We start from the raw sequence: 25,267 nt of genomic DNA, 5'->3' as shown, positions 1-25,267 counted from the left end.
AAAGGTATCTGCTGTTATTAGTTTTAAATGTACGTCTTCTGCTTTCTTCAAGTGTTATTTTCTACTTGTACTGCTATAAAGTAGGCAAATGGAAACAATATACTCCACTCTTTTGTATACTGAATGCAAATAGTTCCTAGCTCTTTCCTCATATAAAAGGTTCTCCATGCTCTCTCAACTATTTCTGCTCTAATTCTGTATTTATGGTGTTCCTGGACTGAATACATTATTTTAAATGAGGTATACTGTGAGGCACTATTTTTACCATTGCTTTTACTCATTCTATGTTTGTCTTAGTATGTTGGTTTAATTTTTCTGATCACCAGTGAATATGGAATTCTAGCGTTCCATACCAGCTGGCTGCAGTAATGTCCATTTCCCTTTTCAGGAACTTTTATAGTTCACGTGGAAAGGAATGGTTATATGCATGGTTCTGTTTCCTGGTTTGTCAGCTCTAAACGTAGGCTGTTGTTTTGGATTGCACATTGAGCAATGCTCATAGTCCTTCCTCCAGATTGGATCTGCCATTCAACCTGCCACTGGAAACTGTCATCAGATTCAGATTCATCCCATCAGGTAACAGTGCAGTAGGCAGCTCAGATGCTGCAAAACCCAGTGGCTGCAGGCATTCATCTCGTGTATAGCCCTGGGAACATGCTGTGTTCTTTCCTGCGTTTGGAATCACTCTTGAACAGCTGTGAATCTGTGTAAGCTGTGTATGTGTATATGCATAGCCTCTGCATGTGTATTTGACCGTACACTGCATGTATAGGTACATATAGTTAATAGGAGTAAAATTGCCTGTTAATTTAGAATACTAATTTATTCCATTTGTATTTTAAATAGAGCTGGATAAATAGTCATCTGCCCTATGTATATCCTGTGTCCTGCAGGAGATTTCACAGTAATTCCAATGTCACTGTGTCTTTACAGTATGTCTGTCAGTTAGACCAATCCCTCTAAGGTGAAGGCATAAGATTTTAGTATTATTAATGCCTCATTTCATCTAGTTAATGATCTTTTCAAGTATTCCATCATCTTTGTGATTTACTCACAATGTCAGATAAAGTTCTTATTTAAGCTAAGTATTATGAAATACTAGAAATCTTTATTTTATTTGAAGACAATCAGAAATTAATCCAGTAGAGAGTCTGATGTTAAACAGGTGCAGTTCTCAGCAACATTGCATGTGTAAAATCAGGCTAAGTTCCTTGAACACTCGAATCTTAACAGATGTGGTCTTTTTCTCCATATGTTATAATAAAGTAACAATTTGCTTGGGAAGTATTGACACACTCGAAGCAGTCGCGGCAAGCACACCATTGTATTCCTTACACAATATCAGCTTTGGTTATTATTTAACTTAAAAAAAAAAGATGTGTCCATTATATGGCTATAAAGCACATATATGTATAAACAAAATCATTTTTGTCAGAAAGTGATATTTTTTATGCTTTCTTGTTTACTGACGTCTAGACAAAGGAATGCTGCAACTTCAAAACAACATCTGTCAAACCGATTTTCATCAGATTAAGTATATCCGCAAAGCAACCATCACAGCTTATAAAATACTGAAAATGTAGGTTGTGCTTTGCATAAAACACCAATAGAATTCAAAGCACTTGGAAGTGTTTTACAAATGTAGCAATGATAGCCTCCACTTTTGTTTCTATTTTCAGTAGATCCTTGGGAAAGATAGTGAGTGATGCTGCAATACTACAATCCCAGTTGATGTCTCAGAGTGCAATTACAGAGTTATGCTGTTGGTAGCTAATATGGGTCCACAAAAGCCAATGAGAGCCCGGCAGTAGAGACAGATTTAGTGTGAAGACATTCATCTGTAGAAAGATTTCTTTCATTAGGAATGAAATTAAAGCATGAATCAGTGACTGATTATCCAGGCCTTTCTCTGATCTGTTGAATTCTTCATTAGTACAGAATTGTGATTATATATGCCTGATTCTGGTTCTATAGTTCACCAACTGATAATATTACATTTTTAAAGATCTTTTCCAGGACAATGTAATCTAGTAGAAATGAGGGGAAAGCCAGTGGCTTTAATGTAGAACATAAATACGGACACTCAATCGTTTGCATTTCTGGCCAGCTTTCTGTGTTTTTTTTCACTACTAGGGATAATTAATGCATGAAAATAAGGTGTCTTCTATAGAAGTGCAGCATTTTGCCTTTGTTAATCAGTTAAGTAAAGACGTGAAGCCTCATTACAGTGTGTGCCTGCAGCTGGATGTGGGAACTCAGTTCGGCAAGAAATGAATGCAGGGTTTTATAGAAAAGATCTTTGTGGATGGAGTATGGAGGTGCTTGAGCTGGAAGCCATATCAGCATTCCATTAGTTCTTCTATTTATAAGTTGGAAATTTAGCATAACACAAGAAGAGTCCAAGCAAAAAGGCATGGAGAGGACAAACAAAGTGGAGGACAAATTTGTTCCAGCTGCATCTGTATTTAGATACGTTTTTACAACTCTGCCTTGGTAATAGGTTGTTCCCTATATGTCAGTGAACTGTCCTGTGCTGTCCTAAAATGTTCCACATTAACCTTAGACTAGTTCATGTGAGGTGTTTTGGTGGCTAGCATACACCTGTGGGATAGTTCTAATTAGTGTCCTGTTCCTAAGACAGTCCAATTGAAGACAGTCGCAGAACCAATTGCATACAGACGAGTAAACATGTTATTTCATGGTAAAGCTCAAGATAGATGCCTTATATATGAAGTTTTACCATAGTTCACTATAGTTTTTACCAAGAAAATAGTATTACTGGTTTTTGTCTTCTTTATAAAAATATGGTAGCTAATTCAGCAGTACTGCCTGAAAAATAAACTTCAGGCTGGATTTTTAGCTTAACTGATTCTGAAATGGTCCTTGTAGGATCTCAGCCTAGTTCCTTAGTCAAAAGAACATACAGCTAAGTAAAAATAAGTACAGAAATGCATCAAATATTCGAAGTTTATCCAGCTTTCTTGTGTACCCAGAGAATTTAGCATTTGCAAGCTGGGGACTTTGAGTATAGCTAACGTGACATTTGGAACAGGGGATCAAGGCTTCTAAGAAGACTTATGATTTGCATCAGGAAAAACTACGTTTGAAACAGCCATTATGCTATCGATTCCTTCTGGTTGTCATTTTTGGCCAAACCCATGGAGCTTGTTTTTAAAGCAAGAAGTATAGAACAGACAGCAGATAATACAGTCAGATGGTAGGCAGACAAGCCTTAGTACTTTCAGCAAGTATAAGCTGGTTTTTGGGAAATGTTCATTTCAATTTCATGCATCATCCAAGCATAGTGAAGACTGAAAGGTCATAATAAGAATACAAGGGAAAAAATCCATCTGATTTTACTTTCTCACTATCCAATATTGTTATTAATACAATGTCAAACAAATAACTGTTGCTCTGAGTGTGACTAAAGCCAGATTTCATGTATAGTTGAAGAATAACTTGCCACGCAATTTTTTTTCCATTTACTGTTCATTTCCTTTATAATGCCATAGTGGTAGTTTATGAATGCTACCTTGAGCCACTGGGGTACATCTGTGTTTTCTCAGAGTTATTTCTTTGAGTTTGTTACTCAGCATCCAGGAAATCTCATGCAGCCTGTAACATACTAATTGGCTCGGTACAATCAGGATAAAATGGAAGTGTTTTGCTATTGATCTTTGCTTGTTATTAGTTTATAGTAACAGAAAATTAGATTGGAGAAATCTAATACACTATCAAAATATACTTTCTCATTGCAGGAAATATCACTGGTACTCTTAAATTGAAGTATTTTAGAGCAGAACTTCCTTCCTTTCTCCTTTATTCTAATCCTGTCTTTCTGACGTAAAAATTTGTCAAAGGGATGATGAGTCTTGCTTTAATAGCTAAGGTGTTCAGAGACTGTGTAGCAATTCTGTAAGTTAAAAGGGCTCAGGCAACATTTATTAGACCATTATGTCTAGATCTAATATTGTGCTGCTTGTTACCCTAACTTCATGTAACATTAATAAATCTTTACAGGCTGTGTAGTTGTAAAGTGCATCATAATAATCGTTATTGTTCCTCTAATAAATCATTTTACTTGTATTTGTTTGTGCTTTTCCAACCTCATCAGCCATAACATCACGGGATAGGGACCCTTCTCATGGTCCAAGCTAATGAACCACCTGCTTTGAGTCCTCAGTTATGGACATGTTCAGGACGAGGCACAACTTTACCTCCACGTGCTCCTTCCCTTTCCAGTGCTTCAGGTTACATTGTTTTCTTACAGATATATTACCTCTTTGGTGAAGATTTTTTGGACCTTCTGGTCTCAATCCTTCTGCAGACTGTCTGCAGATATGTGGGTTTACTTGCCCAGGTGACCACTGAGGATTTATAATTTAGATTCCATGACTATGCCTGCCACCAGAATTGAGCTGTTAAATGTGGCAGCCTGTCTGCACTTTGGCTTCCGTGTAGAAGTGGTCAGTTCAGCAGATCTGTGGCCCAGGGAAACTGATCCCTCAGGCTGGCCAAGCTTCAGAGTAATTTTCTGCCTATGGAGAGTCTGTTCCTCTTGGTGTGAGAGATGGTCTTCAAATGAAAAGGCAGGGCAGACTTTTCTTTATGTTTTTTACATTTGTTTTATTGCAGACATAATTCCCCTGCTGTGTAACAGAGTAGATAAATATCTGTTTGAAAAATCTACGATTTAAAGTACTGGGTGCTGGTTTTTTCTGACACTTAAAATCCTTTTGACTGACAGATATACACTTGGAATTTTATTTTATTCTCCATCACAGCAGTAAGTTTAGTCCAACTATAGTTTTCATTGTTGCAATTCAAATATATGAAGCCTAAATGTCTGCTGGCGTCTTATGTATAAAATTTGAGGATTAAGAAGCCAATGCAAACAAAGATACTCAGCTTTAAGTGAGGAACAGTGTATTGTTTTACTGCTGTCATGGTTAATGTGAAGTAATGGCAACCAAAACCTACAGGTGTATTCTTGCAATAAGTACCAGTAAAGTTATAGTCATTTGAAGAGGGGATTTATCTTGTCTATTTGAAACATTCATTAATTGCCAAAAATGCCACTTTTCTTTTTTTTTTTTTTTTGCATTGTATGTCTGCTATACTTCATTTTTACCTTCTCAATAATCTATACAAATAATCCCTCTTATTTTTTTCAGCCCACCCAAACCAGCGGTGTTCATCTCTGGTGTCATTGCTAGGGTAAGATTACCATTAAATTTCTTTCAGTCATACAAAAGTGGTTGTAGGCTTCTCAGAATTATCACTCATCAGAGCAAAACTAATTTTTTTTCATTCCCCTTCCTCTTTTATGAAAAGAGGCTTTATGTTTTGTATATTTGTGTGAGTCCCTTTGAGCATTCTTTTTGATTTTGTGTGAAACTGAAATTATTTATTGAAATTACTTTTATCATTTTACTTAGAATTTTAGGACTTTATTGGATTTTCTTTTCATATCCAGGGTAGATATTACCGCATTCATTTTCTTTGAAAGCAGTTGCGTGTAAGTCTGCTGCTTTAGCTTGATCTGTGATAAGAAGCAGCATTCCTGCCTGTAAGGATACTTGTTTGAAGATAAGTGTTTCAGCTGCTATACATGCCTTAAGGTACCCGGGATTCAAGGCCCTGGAATTTAACAGCAGGCAGGACCTGGGAATCCATAAGCTAATCATTAGTATTAGCTAACCATTAATCGTATGATCAGTAATTTTCCCTAGCCCATAAGGACAGTAGACAGACACGGATGTGTTTTCTGTACCTCCATCTGCACCAAGGTGGATACCTATTTAGGCATTTAGATGCCTAATTACTTCTAACTAGTTATTGCATTAACGTTTAGTAATTTTGATAGAGCTTTAACAGTTGTAAGGTAGTGATTTTTTTTTTTATGAGTGACTTAGGAAATCTCAGACATAAAAACCACAGACCCTAAAGTCTAGTAGGCATGCAAAAGATTCAAAATGGAAAGAAAATATTTCCTTAATTTTGTAATGCATCTCTTCTTTAGCTAACTGGTTAATTGATAGGGTAATAAGCTGTCAGCTACAGCTTTATAGTTAACCTATGAAGAGCAAACTGGTTCTATTATTTTCTGAGACTTTATAGTACCTAAATGTATCAAAATTTCTTCTGTGTGTAATAAACAAAACCTGCTGATGCTTTTTTGAATCCAGAGTAATTTTTCAATTATATTTTTCAAGTTTCTTGGTATATAGTAGTTCTCATCAGTATCAAGTGAAGGTTTATATACCGTGACCTATCCTGTTTAATGTCTTTATCAGACAGAAGACTTCTAATCAGGTTTGTGGATGGCACCACATTGATAGGAACAGTTAAGTTTGAGGGTAGGGCTGCTACTCAGAGGAACCTGAACAGACTGGAAGAATGGCAGGCAGCAGCTGGACACTAGTCAGTCACATGTAAGACAGCAACAAAGTCAACAACATCATGGGCTGCGTTAACAGGAAAGTACCTGGTAGATTGAAGGAAGGGATTATCCCCCTCTGCTCAGCATGCTTTAGACCACATTTGGGATAGTTCATCCCATATTGGACACCCCAGTGTATGAAAGGTGTTGATAAACCATAGTGAGTTCACTGAAGGACCTCTGGGGTGGTCAGGGGGCTGGCTCACAAGCCCTAAGAGGAGAGGCTGAGGGAACAGGCCACGTTTAGCATGGAGAAGAGGTGGTTTGGGGAGGACCTAACAGCAGCCTTCCCACACCCACAACAAAGTTTTCAAGAATCTGGAGCCAGATTGTTTGGAGTGGTGCATGGCAAGTAGACAAGAGACAACAGCGCGAATAAGTTGTTTGATCAGCTAGCTCTGCTTTGAGCAGGAGGTTGGGCTAAAGATATCCTGAGGTCTCTTCCAACCTGAATTATTCTGCAGTGTTTTGATTCCAAGTTAGGCATCTACAGATTGACTCTGTCATCTGCTCAACCGCTACAGTACACATGAGTCATAGAAGAGCCACATTCACATCACCCATTTGAAACAGCAAGGTGTGAGGGGTCAGAGAAGTGTGGGAAGGGCAAACAGCAGCATCAGGGGAAAGAAGGTGGAAAATTTCAAGCCTGAGAAGAGGAGATCTTTGAAAATTGGAAGCAACTTGGAGTAGAGAAAAAAAAAAAAATATAAAAAGGTAACCTAGTGATCGAGAAGGTAACCTAGTGATCGAGATTAAAATAAAATTATGTCAGAACAGAAGGGGAGAGTCTGGAGTAGATTGAAGTGGGATCAGGTGTGAAACAGGTCATCTGAGACATCAGCTTTGTACGAAGTACCTGTGTGTAAAGTTGTTACCCTGTGAGCCAATGGCACGCAGGGAATTTCTAGTTTATATGTTTGTCCAGCACCTAAAGAAAGAAGTTGTGATGCTATTCTCCTCCCCCCTCACTGAGCACTGGTAGTACTTGTTTCCCATTGCTTTTTTGAAAACTTCATGGCACTAACCCTAGAAATGACAGTATTAAATAGGTGTTGTAAGGGTTACACCTGAACTGAGTCTGCCTAACAGCAGCACATAGAATCATAGAATAGTTTGGCGTGGAAGGGCCCTTAAAGATCAACTACACCAGCAGACCTGGTTAAAAAAAGTATGTTAAACTTAAGAGCCAGCCAGCCCTAGGATTTGAGTCAGAAATAGTTTCAGATCCTACATTTCTTCCTACAGAACTGGCAATCCTACAGTAGGATTTCTTGTGCAGGCAGTTTTTCACACTACCTTACCTTATTTGTAAAATAGTCTCCTCTTTCTGGCTGTTTTGTGACAACCAGACAGGTCAAGGAGATCTGACCCTACTGAGCCAGTGAAAGTAACAGCACAAGAAGTTGTTAAGCTCTGAAGATAGGAACATTGAGGTTTGTGTTCCCTTGGATCACTTTAAGATACTGTATTCTTGGACGGTGAGTGTAATTGGAGGAAATGAAAGTTGAATAAGAAATTTTGAAGTTGGCTGAAAGAATGGCAAGATAGGATGTTTACAGGGGGTCTTCAGAGCAACAAGCAACACTTTTCCATCTGCTTATCACATTTTTAAAAACTTAGATCCACTTGAACTGGAAAGTATGCTTTTAAAATTTATTAAATTTCTCCTGGTGTGTTGTTTGAACAGGGTGATAAGGACTTCCCTCCAGCTGCGGCTCAGGTGGCTCATCAGAAACCACATCCTTCTGTGGAGAAGCTTCCTCACCCACAACATATCAAACAGCACATCCATCAGCCTCGCAAGTGAGCTCTCCATCGAAATCTCTGCCAAACTGCCATCAGTGAATAAGTTTTTGAGAGAAGACGAGAATGCTTTAGGATTCACACTATCAAATCAGTAAAATTGACCTTTAAAATAAAATGCTGTTTCTTTTACTTTAGTTCTCAAGGGTTAATAAGAATGAAGACACTGTTCAGTTGTTGTCCCAGATGGAAAAATCTCTAAGTATTTGCTGATCAGAGTGGGCTTTTTATAAGATTTTCTTATTGCCAAGATAAAACTATACTATGAATAATGTGATTAAAGGGCTTAAAACGTGTACTTTTAGTTGTGGCATCGCAATAGCAGATAGTTAGTGTTATTTTTGTGCTAGTAAAGAAGAATAGCCCCTTTGTGCTGGTACCTTTACTACCTGGAGGGAGCTTGTTGTGTGCATTGAGACAGAAAACGGTGGTTGTCTTGATTACATAGAACCTTTGGAGTCTTCAGTATCCTACGGTGTTACATATGAGTGACTGTGCCCTCTGATTTCAACTAGTGAGATGATAAAAGGGCCCAAAAAATATTCTCAAGTGGGCAGAAATCCAGCTGAATCTTCTTTACACCCCTTTGCGCTCACACAGGCTTGCTGAGGTTCTTCCATTTGGAGGTCTATGGGTGTGGAGAGGGGAAGATAAATCAGTTACAGGAACACTGCTGCTGTAGGCAACCGATTTGTGATCTCAAGGGTCTCACTGAGGGCTGTATTTTTATGAGGTGGTGATTTCTCAGTTCCAATAGCAAGCTGAAGTATTTTGGGACCCTCCAGAATTAAACTTATAATATACTGGCAAAAAATCTGTTTTCTTTTTTTTACTTACAATTTGAGATCACTGTTTGAAATTAAGAAATACCATTACTAAATGTGCTCAACTTTATGACACAGTTTGTGTTGCGCATCATATTTTTTCCTAGTCATCTTGTTGTGAATAAGGACAGTAGTGATATGAGGGAATAAAAAAGTTACTTTTCAAAGAGAGCAATTGGATTATTTTTGGCCATATAATCTTTTGATTGCACAGTTCAAAGTCACTTAGCTCGTATCATTTTCCTTCTGCAACTCATCTCTGTAAAACCCAGGAAAACAATTTTTTAAACATTCCACCTACATTTTTATAGGGTACTTCTGGTTTTAACTGACTACAAATGCAATAAATCCTTTAGTACCTTCTAGGTTTATAAAACTTATAATAATGTCCAAAAAGTGGGTACCAGAGCTGGTGCTACAAACATTTACCGTTGAAAACTTGGAGTCACTTGAAGCTTTACTAGTTCATTTATGTTTAAAATCAATTAATACAGAAAAACAGTGATACGATATGATTTTTAAAAATTTCTGTAGGTTAAGTAATTATTCCTTGAATAGCTGATTTAAAACAACATTAGCAACAGAATCATGTGAAATATATCCCATTTCACAAGTGGAATAACTCACTTCATGTGGGTGAGAGGGACCTGGCATTTCCATTTCTTTACAGGCTTGAAATGGAAGTGATGTTTTGCAAAGGATATGCATGAATCTATCCTTATCCTACACCCAAGGAGGGATGCACAGTCTGTATATACAGTCCTTATTTTCAATTTAATTAGATAACCGTACTTGCCTTAAGGAACGAGTGTTGTTTGTAAGAACTATTCTGCATTAGAATATCTATAATTTTTAAAATATGCTTTCCATTTCTGATGTCGGTACATCTGAGGCCTTGTTTGTAGCCACTCATGAGTCTACAAGCGAGTCACATATGAGTAACTCATTTATAAGGGTAACATTGTTGAGCCTCATGGAATATCTGCACCAGGTAATTTGCTGACAGAAACATTTGGAGATTCAGGACAGAAAGTTGTGGCATCCTGTTGATGGTGCAGCCAGTAGCTGTCAGTGTGCTGTGTGGGCAATAAAGTAGGTCATTGCAGTTGGCTGGTACTGGCAGCTGCTAGCTTGAGAGTGAGCTGGATAGTCTTGTGCCTACATCTAAGGTAGAGTCTAGACTCCAGCTGTAGTCAATGGTGATGTAGTCAAGACAGTTGGTAGAGTTTAGGTATGACGTCTTTGACCAAATGGAGGTGTCTTTCAAGACAAGCTGAATCACTTTCCATTGACTGCAGTGGAAACCTAGATGTACCTCAGTGTAGAACCACACGATCAGGTGGGGCTGGGTACCTCTGCTCTGTGTCTAGTAACAGCTGGTAGAAATGCACATTTCTGTCTATCTTCTGAAAGCAACACCACATTTCCATTCTAATACTGAAAATTAGGAACATGGATGGTTTTGAATTATGAAATACTGCTCCTGGTTGTTAATGCAATACATACAGCATATATAGACTGTACCTGAATTTTGTCTTTGATTACTTAGATGAATATGTAAGTTTGTACAATGGATTATGACTCTCAAGATAGCTTTAGTGGCTTTTAGAGTACAGGAATTCCTTTATGGTTAGAAAATGTCTCTGTATGAAAGCTTATTATATATTGTTGGGAGGTATCCATGTTTATACATAGGTGTCCTTACCAAAGCATTGCCTTGCCCGAAATAAAGAATCATAACTTGTGATCTGGGTTGCCTTATTGATGGTTATTGATAATTTTAAAATATGTTACAGCAACATACTGTCACAGGCGATGTTACCTTGACATGATTGCAAAAGACATTTTCTGTCATTGTCATTGTGGCTATAATGCAACAATAAAGCATGAAGTTCTATATTGGGCTCTTTTTTCTGTAAGTGGAATGTAAATCAGCAGGGTGTGGGTTTGTGAGGTTTATGGGATTTTATTATAGAATGCTGCATGACTAATCAACATTTCATAGACAGTGAAATTTAATAGGAAGTTTTATGACACAGTGGATGAGCTGGTTTGGATAGTCCAGTCTCGTTTAAAAGAAAAGCTAGATGATGCTGCCTAGAATGCTAGTTGCTGGTAGCATCTAGGAAATTGGAGATTCGTCACTTGATCTCTGCAAAGCTATAGAATCAAAGCCTGGTAATAAATCATTATGGTAAAAGAAATGAAATTTAGCACTTTCCATTGCTTTTCAAGTTTTAATCTTTCAGAAGAAGAAAGTACTGTAATCAGAAGAGATAGCAAGCTTCTCGTAAAACTGCAGTTAATATTACATGTTGCGTGCCGTAATGCAGGTGATTCACAAAAGGGTTTAGATAAATGGCTGCAGTGTTTCTGGCAGTTTTTTGATACTTTGGCTGTTCTATATTTAGTATTTATGTAATATGTATGTAATCCAACAAATATACAGCATACAGTGCAGATATGATAGATTTACTGCCCTGGGACAATTGCAATTTTACATCCTTAGACTCTGCACTCACATAATAATGTGCTACATTTTTTAATAAAATATCTTTCTTCATTAAGTTTTGGGGAAAATATATGTGCCTGACATCTGGCCTGCTGCTGATGGAGTTGTCGATCATTCATCTGTGGCCCTGCTATCAGCAGTATGGCAAATGTTGCTAGTAATCAGAAATTATTTACTTCTAGTTTCAACAGTATGGTTTAACTTTTTGTCATCTGATGTCTTGAAATATAAGTCTGGTAATTTTATCTGTGGTAGTACAATCACTACATGCTCCTGGCTGTTTTAACAAAAATATTTATAGAAATCTATTTCATACAAAGGGCATGAATTGGACATACATTTTTGTCCCTTTGGAATAACTTTATTTTGAACACTCAGCATGTTCATGGAGGAGGGAGGTGGTTTTTAAAGGAGTTTATAAACCTCCTTTTTGTAGGAGATTTATAAACTGCTTCTCCTGTTCCCCTCAGATTTGAGTATATCAAGTTTAAATTGAAATTTAGGTCTAGGTCAATGCCTTTAGCTATAGGATTAAGATATATTAATTAGCTACACATTTTAGAAAATGTGAGGATATCAGTAAGGGCACAGTTACTTTTACAGCAGGAAGAGATGTTGCTGTTCAGATGCTGCAATGATATAAAGAATTAAGAAGATAAATCTCTGTTCTAGTTGAATTTCTTTGCACACAAACCTCTTCCCTCACATGACAGACACTTAAATTTAAAATGTTACAGCTAACATTATCTTCTGTGTCAGTAAAAGAGGAATCCGGGTCATAGTGACTGGAGGAACCTTGATGAGAAGAAACTGAGTCAAGTCTACAGCGAGACTTCTTCAACAGGTGGGTAAAATAGATCTGTGTTGTAGCTGTAGCCTTTGGTGAGTGCTGTGCATGACTGTATTATGTATAATTAGTAAAGGGTAATTATTAAGCTGATTTGCTTTCCTAAAGAGTTCTTTTCTTTTTTTTTTCTCAAAATTTCTCTATTACGTCTCTGACATGCACGCTTTTTTTATTAATGAAAACCAGAGTACGTTTGGCCTTCTGGGCTGCGAGCACACATCGCCAGCTCATGTCGAGCTTCTCATCGACCAGCATTCCGGAGTCCTTCTCTGCAGGGCTGCTCTCAATAACATCATCTCCTGTCATGTTCTGAAAATGGGGATTGCCTTGACCCAGGTGGAGGGCCTTACACTTAGCCTTGTTGAACCTCATGAGGCTCTCACAGGCTCACTTCTCCAGTCTGTCCAGGTCCCTCTGGATGACATCCCGTCCTTCCGGTGTGGCAACTACATCACGCAGCTTGATGTCATCTGCAAACTTGCTGAGGGTGCACTCAATCTTGCTGTAAATATCATTGATAAAGATATTGAACACTTTATCCACCTTACCGTCCACCCATCAAATCCCTCTCTCTCCAATTTAAAGAGAAGGATGTTGTGGGGGGCCGTGTCAAAGGCTTTACAGAAGTCTAGATAGATCACATCTGTCAGTTTACCTATGCCCACTGCTGTGGTTACTCCATCATTGAAAGCCACCAAGTTGGTCAGACAGGACTTGCCTCTGGTGAAGCCATGCTGGCTGCCATTAATCACCTCCCTGTCCTCCATGTGCTTTAGCATAGCTTCTAGGAGGATCTGTTCCATGATCTTCCCAAGCACAGAGGTGAGGCTGACAGGTCGGTAGTTCTCAGGGTTGTCTTTTCTACCCTTTTTAAAAATGGGCACGATGTTGCCCTTCTTCCAGTCACCAGGGACTTCTCCTGACTGCCATGACTTTTCAGATATTATGGAGTGTGGCTTGGCAACCGCATCCTTCAAGAACATTTACTCGTTTTCCTCATTCCCTGTCAGAGAAAAGGCTGCATCTAGTGTATACTATTTTTTGTGTCTTTTCATAAAATGGTAACACTAGGGTTTAGATAAGAAGCCTGAGAGGGGAGGAGGAATGGGTTGTATTTGACAAAAGCACTCCATGAATGAAGGAGTCAATTCTGCTGCAAAGACTCTTCCTCTTCCTTACAGGATGCTTATCAGATGAGAGAACAAGAGCACAGTACCGTTTTCTAGGAATGTAATTTATTACTGCTTGGAGCTAATGAGCATGCATGGATACTGATGATTTTTTTGCAAAACACAGTCCCAGCACTACCAGGGACAAAACCAAAACACAGATGCTAAAGCCATTGCAAGCATAGATCTTGCAAGTGACCTTGAAAGAAGCCCTGTAATACAATCTCTGCTGCCCAGCTTGTGTTGGAGATATTTTTAGAAAACAGGAGTGGCTGATGTTCTGTAGGTCACTTGTGGCTTTAGAAAAAGAAAAGCATTTGTAATCCACAGTGATTTTAAGGACTGTAAAAATTGTTTAGCTGTTAACGAGCTGTGAGCACTTGATAGCTGACAGCAAGACATGTGTATCACCTTCGGTGCATTCTCACATTCTTGTGACAAAGCTGGTTCAGCAAAACATTTTTAATCCTTCTTTCTGGCTGGCAAAGAAGAGACATGTTATGCAGGTAGGTAACGTAACTTTTTACATGCTAGTTTTGGTGTCGGTAGATGTCGGATACCATGTTAAAAAGGATAATGACATCGCTTGCTTAAAGAGGAGCAAATGAACTGGAGAGCACAGCAACTAACCTGACTTTCTTCTTAAACCAGAAGCGTCTCTTGAAATACAAATCAGTGGATTTAATTAAAATGAAAAGCAAAAGTTAGCTACTAGTCTCTGCATGCTTCTAGCAGCTGGAATAACTAGCATCTCATCATGCTTCAGAGTTGACTGAATCAGGTATGTTCAACACCTTTCTGAGTAAGATTGCACCATCGTGCTATGTTTGGGTCTGAAGAAAGAGAACCATCAGTTTTCTTCTTGTTTTACACTTACTTGTGAACCTATTTACCTGAAAACTTTGCTTAGCGTTTCTTAAAACAGGCCTTATATCTAAAGTCATATACATCTAATCTCAGGCTTCATTTCATTTTGCAAGTGATGCATCACTCTGTGGTGAGGGTTAACCTTCCACTTGTTTGAGTTCTGCTAACCTCATGGTTCATTTCTTTTTAAAATCTGTTCTGATCCATGATTGTTACAGTGAATTCAGAGCAGATTTTCATGAACAGGAGCCATGGACAGCGGGTTCCTCCTAAGAGACTCTGAATGCTGATTGAGGTCAAGGAGTACAGCGAGAGCCCACGGAAAAGGTTCACAGATGACGGAGGGACATGAGCCTTCATCTGCCAGTAAAGGCCTGGAAGGTGGGGAACAATGATAGGGATAGTAGTCCTGAGCCATCAGGACACAGCAGATATACAGACCTCATCATTTTCATCTCCCTCTGTTGTCCTGGTGCCTGTTATTGAAGCATCATAGAAGCAGGGGCTGAGTGGAACTCTGGTTCTCAGCTCCAAGCCGCTGCTCTGAGCAGGTCTGTCCCCAGTGGCAGGGTAGGTCAACTGGCTTTGTAACACGCTAGTGGGGACTTGGAGGAAGTTAAAGGTCTTGCAGCTTTGTCCCTTGACAACCAGCAGACTGGGGCACATGGTGGTATAATGTTGCACATTTCATTTTAAGTTTTGATGTATTTTAATCTACAGTGAATAAGGGCTGTGACTAAAGCAGTAAACCCTCAAGTATTAAAACTAGAATAGTAAGTGGATCAGCACAGAAATTAATTCAGTTGTGCTCTGTAAAACTGTTGTTAGAAGATGAGGAGAGAAAAGGAACTGAGCTATCATCTCCTTTCAGAACTGGATACTGACCCTTTCTTATGTTGCTCAGTGACCTCAATTTCCACTGCCTAATTATATACCAAAAGTAAGGTTCATTGATTTGTAAATTTACGTCCTTGAATCTTTTTGCATGGGAAAGACCTTTGGATAAGGAAGATCTGCAAATGCAAACATATTTTTACAAACTTCTGGTTCTTGTAACCTACAAAATTTAGTTTAAAGAAATATATATTCTATATCTCTTGGCTACAAAACCCAGTACAGGGTGTATGCGTATCTAGGATGTGGAACTGAGACATATTCTAGTTAAACTGAGACCTAATTAATATTCTAGTATGTGTGTACTTAGAAAGAGAGAGAAGAGTCAATTTTAGAATCTAAAATCTAATATTTTATTCATCTCAGAGGCATTGAAGAGTGTGAGATCAGATTCCCTGGAACACACAGTTTGTGAGAACACCTTTCACATCCTTTTGCAGGTAGCTTTTCACTGTGTTTTCCTCGCTGCCATTGTGCACGGCATGTGGCTCTCTGATGGTCTATCCTTTGCAACAGTTAAGACTTTGTTCAGTGGAAGCAGATTAAAAGGTGGAATCTCAAAAGGCAGGATCTATACCTTAAAAGTATAGAAAATGTCACCAATAGCATCTAAGCAGATCTTTCCTGAGAGATTTAAGATTCCTACAGACCTTTAAGCCTTTCAGGGTTTAAACAACCTTTAAGGCAGGTTATTTTCCCATCCTGTGCAGGCCACTGATCTTTCAGAGTGGGTTTTCATTTTGTGTTTACAGAATCCTGTTAACTTCAGGGATAGTCTCTGAAGTATAAAGCTAACTTCTGATTTGTTTTGTAGGAGTGGAGGGTCAGACTATATCTTTTACATGAACTAAAGTAGGGACCTCCAGATGTATTTCTTCTCAGACACTGTAGGGCTTATCAGCCTGAGAAATGGTGGAGGAGAAGACTTGTGGGCTGATCCTTTGCTTTATTATATTTATTTTATATTTATTTATATTTCTTTTATTTTATATATATATTTATTTTCTTCACAGTGATGGTGGTGAGGCACTGGCACAGGTTGCCCAGGGAAGTTGTGGCTGCCCCATCCCTGGAGGTGTTCAAGGTCAGGTTGGATGGGGCCTTGGGCAGCCTGATCTAGTGGGATGTCCCTGCTCATGGCAGGGGGGTTGGAAAGGTCCCTTCCAACCCAAACTATGCTATGATTCTATGATTCTATGATTCAATTATTAAGTTGTCTCTGTGGATCTCAGCATTAGATGACTTTGTCCGGTCTTCAGTCTGTGGCTTGGTGGCTGCTAAACTACTTGTTTAACGTTGGTTTCTGAGCTTTTTGCTGACACCCAAATGTGTTGTAAAGCTCTGGCTTGAGGGAGTGAAATGAAATTTGTCATGCCAAGTATGAGCACAGCCTGTGGTTGTATAGATCCCATGACTTCAAAAATAGGGGACTGGGATTCAGTAGAACTCCTTGGAAGAAGGACCACCTGTCTGTGTAGTGCTTCTTGATGGAATAGCAAGTTTAAACGAAAGGGTAGTATGAGTGAAAACCTGATTTTGAAATTGAAAACAATTGAACAGAATGCTGTGGGGTAGATGAAATTCCTAGATAAGAAGTTAAAAATTCACTGTTATAACACACAGATGTACATGTACATCTTTATATATACTTGTATAAACCAGTGTTGTCTGATTTTAATAACCTAGGGAAAATGCCTTGGTTTTGCAATTCCTAGTTAAAAAATGTACAATATGTCTCAGCAGAAACAAATATAATTCCAGCAGAGCCACTCTTTGAGGAATGATATAAACCATATTCTAATTTCCAAAAGCATTCCCAGGGTTACTGCTCTACAGTAACCCTCTTCTCACCTCTACTTATGCGTTGCTTTGCATGTAATCAAACAACACTGCAAAGCAATTGGCAAGCTAGCTGCTCAGCCTGGAGATACTATTGAGATGCTTTTATAGTCAGAATCAAGCAATCAATTATTCTTGATACATTGTCCCTTATGTTTTGAAAATACAAATATTTATGTGGCTGTTTGTAAGGAGCTGTGGTTATAGAGTGAAAAGATTAAAGCACAGCATTTCAGCAAGAAGAGATATACCAATTGCCACAAGAAGCAATTCTAAATAGCATTAGTGACCTAGCACTACTAGTCTGAAAGGTGTCTAAACAAAGATGGCACCTTTGTGTTCATTATGGGCCACTGCAGTTTGATAGCTTATAATATGTACTTAAGGTAAAATGCTAGACCTGATGTAAATGGAGAATATTACTTTGAGGGCATTATAGTTCTAATGGGTAATATAACCTACAGGAAATGAATATGAGCCCTGTGTGTTTTCAGCCGTATTTTCTGACATTAATAACAACAGAGCTGAAGACTTTTTACTTTCCATCAGCTGTGCAGCAAAAGCTCTTCAAGTCTAAAAGGAAAGGTGAACTTGTTTTTACACTGCAAACTTAACAAAAATGCTTATTAAGAAAAAATCACCAATCCCAGTGCAGCTTGCTGACAGAAGCTGCTGGAGTTGGTTCGTGCATCATTTCGATTGTGATCAGTGCAGATTTGGGTGAGATTTTTTGTGGCTTCACAACCTTTCCCATCAGCAACAACAAAGGAGAAAAGGAAGAGAGACAGAGAGAGAAAGATTCTGCAAAAATATCATCTAAGGGGTGGGAGGAGGAACTTAAATTGTGGGCAAAACCTGTTGGACCTTGAGTCCCTCAGAGGCAGCAATGTATATAACATGTAGATCTGTCCTATCTGCTGGCATCTCACCTCCTAGCACTGCTGCTCTCAAGGACAGGCTGTAACATCGTGCTGGGGCCCGAGTCCCACATGTGCCTTACAAACTGCCTGATTGATTTTGGTATAGTGGCTGGTACTGATTTGTGGTGGGCTAAGCTTCTCAAAGGTGAGCTTGTCCAGATGTAGGGAGGTGTCTAAAAGCAGTGGCTGGGAGAGCATCCAGGGGAGAGACCTCAAGCTGAATGTGCGTCTTTTCACTCCCTAAAACTGTCATTGAATGCTGAGAGTCAGGTAGGCATTTTCTGTGGATTCACTGAGGGATGGTTTGGCAGACAAACAGAATTTGTGGAAGATATTAACAAAAGATCATGATAGCAGATAGGCTCATCTAACCTTGACATTTTAAAGAGAAAAATGCTACAGCCTTCTTGGAAATGCACCCTGGAAATGCAATTCAGAAAAGAAGTGAATGCAGCTCACATAATTATGCAGGACTACTTTGCTTACAGCACTTGGAATAAGCAAATCATAAGCATATAATCTGTGGATCCAACACCTGTGACAGAAAAATACACACATGAGTGCCTAGCAACTTCCACTTGTCTGGCCCCATCATTTCTCTAAGCACAGATCCCATCATTTTCTCTCTTCCCTTCCACTCTTGTGGAAGGCGTAGCCACACTATCTTGCACAGTGACCCCCGTCTGTCAGCCGTTCTGGTGATCCCTGTCTCAAACTCCCCTGTCCTGCTTTCCTGGAGCTATGCTCCTGGAGGCACACTCCTGGCTGTGCATCGTTGCTGTTGGCATCTCAGATGAGAGCCTCTTGGCAAGGAGAGAAACAGCAGAGCTGAAAAGATGTGTTTGGCTGGCACAGCAATTTCTCCTAGAGTCAGACGAGTTGGAAGAATCCAGACATGAGAGAGATCTGTATATTGGGGAAAAAAACAAATAGTATCTCTAAGAAAAGGCTTTTCAAGGCTAGCTTTGATCACCTGAACTATCAGTGCCAACAAAGCCTAGAAGAGCTTGTGAATTATCTGAGTTTGAGTATTCTTGACAGCTTTGCGCATTAGAGGTGAGTACCCCTGTGCTGTTCTCTCTCAGTCACTTATAGGAGTGATGCAGTGGACAGCCCTTGGTCTTAGTCGGAGACCAGCACAGGAGACCAGAACATGATTTTTGTATCCCGACTTGGTGAGGATCTCTGAGGTTTAGACCCAAATGCTGTTGAGATAGGAGTTTGGAGGGCCACTGCCAGGGCCGCTTCTCTAGACACTGTCTTGCATCGTCTTTAGGACTCAGGCAGTTCAGAGAATCCCAGCACATGGGGAGTTTCTGGTGACCAGAAGCATCCAACCATGAGGCGCTTTTCTTTAGGAGAGTTTGTGAAGGCTTGTTGCTGGTGAGCAGCTGACAGGAGACAGGGGAACAAGTGTGTATTGTTCAAGACCACAGGATATGTTATGAGTTTGCACCAGACATAAAATATGTGAGCTTACATGCCACATGTGACTGCACCTGCTGGTAATGCTTACGAGTAACCAAAGAAAAGCACACATGGAGTCCCTCAATAAGCAGGGTTTACTGCAATGCCTAGAGCATGATGGTTAGAATATGGACTCAGATTTTAAGGGATATGGATTTCTAGCCCTCTTTGGCTTTTGTTATCGTTCATGGAAATTGATTGCTCACCAGTAAAATGCATGTGGGTATTGTTACAATTTAATACAGTTTTCCTGTGAAAGCAGATGTGAAAAAGCCTTTAAATGTGCTCTGCCAGCATCCCAGCATTGACTGCCTAAGTAGATATTTTTTCAAAGGAAAACACCAATACAATTGAAATTAGCAGAAACATTTTGTAGGGAATCCTAGGAAAGGTATGAGTGGCTCCCAGAGTATTTCATAGATGCAGACCTTACTGCAGAGGTCTGCGTGCAGTGTAATGCTCAAGAATTCCCTCTTCCCCTCCTTACCACTACTATGATTTTCTTTGTGCTATCTTGAAAATGTGAGCAGTGTAACCAGTGCATTGACATACAGGTTTGCAGGCTGCCTGAAACAATCTCTAAGAAAAAAGTACTCTTCAGGTATCTTAATGGGATTGTTGGCTTCAAAACACATAGTTGGCAATTGGCAGCATCATTAAAACTAGATCTGAAAGCAGGGTGAAACTTCATATCAAAATAAGATCTCTGACTACTGCACCAGCAGTAGTATTTATTTTTATGTTTAGTTCAATGACTTTGTATGAATCAAAGTGCTGCCTGTGACAGGATTTGGGCTCAGCTGGCTGTAGCATCCCCAGTACCTTAGTTTACCACCTTCTGCTTCATCCTCACTCATGACTCTTTCTCGGTGCCTAGAAATGTTTACAGTCTCCTCCGAACATCACCTGCCTTAGCTACATTTCTGGACAAGCTCAAAGGAACTGAGACAAGCTGATTCTTGAACACTGCACAGCCTGTTTAAAAAGCAATCTTGCCCAGACTAGAAGTAGTAAAATGTCTGCTATTCTCCTAAAGCATTACCAATGTGTGATCAGAGCATCTCGTGCTTGTTTCACAAGCTTTGTTATCACATGGTTGGGGTTGATAATTGTGATATGACTGGCATGCCTGCTCTGGCACAGGCGAGGGACTTTTTGCTCTACTGCAAATATTCTTTCACCTAAGGAAGGTACTTCATGGGAAAAGCAGGCCAACGACAGTACGATCTTCCTGTTTCTCTGAGGGAAGTATTTCCTTTCTTTTCATGGGTTTTGAAGGGTGATACCCTTAATGGTATCTAACTATACTGTGGGGAACTCGTGAGCACTCTCGCACTTCGGTTTCTTCAGAAGCTGTAAGAGTTCAGCCACCCTCCAGCCACGAGCAGCAGGTGATCTGGATGTATCTGGCCTCACAATCATTTGACATCTGCAGACCATCATTAGGATCATCCAAGGCTCCACTCTGGCCCTTGCCATCCAGACTGCCTCTATCATCTGTAGAGAACTTCACATGGTTTCCAAAGCTGGTAGAAAACATGTGCTTTCTTTGCTTGATTGACATAGTTTTCATGATGTGGTTTTGGTTTTGTGGGTTTTCCCAGACATCCTTTTCCCTCATTACCTGATAACCAAGAGCTGCCCTTATGAGTAAAGTTGGGATTTAGGAAAATATTCCTGTGTAATTGATGGGGAAACTGAGTCACAGCAGAGACAAGCAAGTCTGAGTGGAACAAGTCCTACACTTGATCCAGCATGTGCCAACTCAGGCACAACTGCAGCTTTGACGCTTCTGGTAGTACCTGGATGGTGATGTTGTCTTTTATCTGTTTCCATTCTCTCATCCAACCTGACATTTTCTTTACTTCTGTCATATCAAAGCTGACTGGTGTAAAGCAATCAGCTCATCACAATGACATACTTTTATCAATATTTCAATTTATTGAAATAACAATAATTAATTCTTGGCCTGAGAAAATGCCACTCAATACCCTAAAAGAAGGGTGAACTTATATAATGCATGTTCTGTGTCCTGGGATGATGGGCTTAGGAGGGGAAGAACCAGAACTTGCCTACCATGTTTATAAATTTTGCCTGCCGTGTAAATAGATTTTCTGTGTTTTTTTTCTTATACAGGTAGACGCATCCTGAATCTGAGACTTTTTTAGTGACTAAAAATAACAACAGTTATGGATGTCCTCTACAACTGGCGATTGGCGAGCAAATATGGAGATGAAGAAGGAACAGAGGTCTTCAAGCAAGCCCCAAGACTGGTGCCTGGGAGGTGGGATGTTTGTCTGCAGTGCATGGTTAAATCCCACAGTTGGCTTTTGTATGAGCTGTGTTTTGTAGGAGGCAGCCTTGGGAAGACCTACAGACAGGGAATTACTATAATCCAGCCTGGATGTCACGAAAGCATGGATTAATATTTCATCTTCTGCCTCTGACTGTTGTCAAGCTCACTTTGTTCCTGAGTTGGGGTTGCGATCCTCAAAAGACAGCCTTGAATTAAAGATTAAGCCAGTGTTTTACTTGGCGGAAAGAGAGCAGTTCTCTGTGGAGGATGTTGACAATGCAGTTCTTACCCGGCTCTGCATGCAAGGGGTGTTTAAAATTTCCCCAGTTCCAAATGATACAGCAAAGTTGCAGCATGGTGCTGGGGACTCTGTGAGGGGAAGGGTCACTGGTAGGTGGAAGTGAGGTAAGAAGCCACGTTAGTGGGAGTGAGACTGGTAATCAGCTGAAAGTGAGCAAGAGACACTGAACTGCTTCAGGAGGTGTCATAGACTCTGCTGTGTATGAGAGAGCTCCTCAGTGATGAGCTGTAGAAGAGATAGAAGTATCTTACTGTTCTGTTGGAAAAATGAAAGCTGCAAGGATACCAGAATGGGCAGAGCCTTCCCCCAGGTCATGGATACGGCCCTCTGCCCAGTGGTAGAACAGCACTATCTATTGAAAAACAAATTGGTCTAGCTGCCATAACTCGGGGTAGAAACTATGATTTCAGGATGAATGATCTATATTGCTCTAGTTTCAAGCTGGATCTGAGTGATTTAATCAAGTGAATATTAGCCTGATTAAAACCAACCAAAGAGAGTCTGTGCACAGTTATTCAGCTTAACTTTGCAGTTAAACCAGTGGGACAGCTTTTTTATTTTTGGTTTTAGATACAGACAAGATCTTGCCATGATACCTGAGTAGTTCTTTGTCGAACAGCTGACATGCAGTTTAAGTTGAGCACTTTATGACTTTCTCTGAACACAATAGCTTAGTCAGTCATGGAAATCCTAAGGCAGTTCAGGGTATTTAAGGTTCATAAATGGGCAAGTGATTACCCTAGAATGTGGAAAACCTGGCTTGAGCATACAACCAAAACTGGTGCCCATAAGTCACTGTGACTGAGGTGAGCACTGGCACACAAAGCAGCCCAGTTCCTGTGGCTCAGCTAACTGAGTTTCTTCTAGGTGCAGACTCTCAGGAGCACTGGTGCAGGAAATCCTGTGTAAGCCAAATAAGGCTCTTGCAGAAGGCTACCTCATAGTGCCAGGGAAACCATAGGCTTGTTCTGCTCAGGAACATAAGAGAACGGTTAATATGAAAAATGCAAAGAATAAAGCCTACAGATTTAACAAACCACAAGTGAAAAAGGGACCAGGTAAAACATTTACGAAGTATTTTTTTAACAGATCGTGTTAGTAAAATTTGAGTTTGCCAAACAAATTTTCAAGGGCAAAACAAATAAAAATTCATTTGACCAGTCTACTCACTTCTATTGTTCACTAAATTAGTATTGTTTTATTTCACTTATAACAATACACTTCAGGAGGCTGAGACTGCAGCTATTGGAAAAGGATTTCAAGTGGTCAATGTGATCACTTACAAGACCGCACAGATCTTGCATGGAAACTGGGGAAATCATGAGTCACAATTATTCCACTACACTTCCCTGGGAAAGTAGCCAAACTGATAATACAGCTTGTCTGCTTTCAATAGAACTATGCTTGTATATCCTTTTGAAAAGCTTTTTCACCTTGGTTTGGAACAGAACTTTAGTGGGACCACTACTTAGTAGCATTGCTTATTGATTTGTGTCACATTAACACTGTCACACAATAACATCGAGCATCCCCATTCTATCAGCTTCTGCAAGAAAGTGGCTTCAATATAATGGCAGCAAGCATGAGAAAACCTTAGCTCCTGTTCCTAGATGCACTTGGAAAGTAAATATTTTGTCACATTTGTTGGTAGAAGGCTGTGGATATATACTCGGAAAGCATCTTTGGTGGTTAATACTGCCCTGAGCAGGTTTCCATTATTACAGCATCAAAATTAACACTGTCATACACGTGCGCATGAACACACATGCAACAGAGGTCTTTGAGTAGTCCCTGTGCCACTTTCTCCATCCTCATTTACTAGAGTTTGATGTTTGATCAGTGTGTTACGGGAAATCGCTGAATGCATCCAAGGTGGTACCTATAAGCATGTTTTTTGCACATCTGCCTCTTGAGGGTTTGAGCTTATTCTTGATTTGTTTGGGAGGAAGGGTTTGGGCAAAGTAGCAGAATGTCATTCATAACAAGAAGGAAAAAAGGAACCACCTGAACCCATTTTCCCCAACCTCTTCTGTTTTCCCAAGAGTGGACTGAAACAGCAGCATTTGGCCCACTAATTATCCCCAAACCTCTGCACGGTTTTATAGACATAAAAGAACATTACAAACATTGTAAATTCAAATGTGGCAAGAGAAGTGCCGAATTTAAACCTGACTAAGCAAAATTAATATGCATAATAACTTTAATTACCCCGTGAAGTACAATTTTTCACAGAATCTCCTGCCTCTTCCCATGCAAGTGCTCCATAGTATTCAGTGGAAAGGCAGCTGGTCTGTTTCCTCTTTGTAGCCTCTGTATTATATCCCAAATGATTTGTTCCTCTTACAGAACAATTATTTAATGCCAGCTTTCTTAGATGCAGTCATCATTTACATATTGGAATGTGTCACATTATCACTGGGAGGTGAAAGGCTTTTTATATATGTATATTTTATTTCTAAACATATATGAATATCTATGTATTATATATATAAATGGCATTTATTATTTTATTTATGTGTGCCTATGTTACCAATAGATAGTTTTATAGGTATGGTTTAATTTAATATTGTGTATAATTAATGAAACTTAATTATATAATTATTTTATAGGTAGGGAAATGATTTGAGGCATCCCGTTTGGAAAGTCTGGGACGTCCTTACTCAGTGTTATAGAACACATCTTGGTCCAAGCATGGCTCTGGCTGACATAATTTCAGTGGTCAACAGCTCCTCAGTGGTCAGCAGCTCCACAGCCAAAGCAAAAAGGGTCCAGAGTTTATAAGACTTCTTTCCTTAAATGCTATGTTTATCTATACGTAGGAATTCTCCAGGCAGAAAAAGATTCCTGTTCTCCAAAGCAAGATGAATTGGCCCTTTTCATTTGCCATAAGTCATTCTCCAGAACTCCTTTGTGATACCATGACAGCCTGTAGTACCTTTGGATGTACCTAGGAACACATTGTATTTTTTGTTTACTTGCATGACTCAAGAGCTTGTGGTCAGAGACTTCAAACACTATGTATTTCATTATAATTTACCTGTCCTCTTCCTTGATGGACTTTCCAACCTGTCTTTCCCTGGAAA

General features: G+C 39.5%; 1 protein-coding gene and 1 long non-coding RNA gene across 3 annotated transcripts in view; both read left to right on the top strand.

Annotated features, from left to right (window-relative positions):
- DAP (death associated protein) overlaps positions 1 to 10,982 on the top strand; it is a 53,700-nt gene extending 42,718 nt beyond the window's left edge. The window contains exons 3-4 of one of the 2 annotated variants that reach the window (XM_054060214.1): positions 5,175 to 5,217; positions 8,133 to 10,982. In XM_054060214.1, the coding sequence (XP_053916189.1) occupies positions 5,175 to 5,217; positions 8,133 to 8,252 (163 nt within the window). In that variant the 3' untranslated portion in view covers positions 8,253 to 10,982. The remainder of the gene's footprint in view (positions 1 to 5,174; positions 5,218 to 8,132) is intronic. The other variant, XM_054060215.1, reaches the window with a different exon arrangement.
- A 2,894-nt stretch (positions 10,983 to 13,876) lies between these two features.
- Positions 13,877 to 25,267, top strand: part of LOC128851400 (uncharacterized) — a 35,156-nt gene continuing 23,765 nt past the window's right edge. The window contains exons 1-2 of the long non-coding RNA XR_008448762.1: positions 13,877 to 14,110; positions 21,728 to 21,871. This is a non-coding gene — a long non-coding RNA (uncharacterized LOC128851400). The remainder of the gene's footprint in view (positions 14,111 to 21,727; positions 21,872 to 25,267) is intronic.

The sequence above is a fragment of the Cuculus canorus genome, chromosome 2, assembly GCF_017976375.1.
Source record: "Cuculus canorus isolate bCucCan1 chromosome 2, bCucCan1.pri, whole genome shotgun sequence".
NCBI classification, from domain to species: domain Eukaryota; kingdom Metazoa; phylum Chordata; class Aves; order Cuculiformes; family Cuculidae; genus Cuculus; species Cuculus canorus.
The sequence above is the reverse complement of the archived record's forward strand: the minus strand, read 5'-3'. Positions and strand labels throughout refer to the sequence as shown.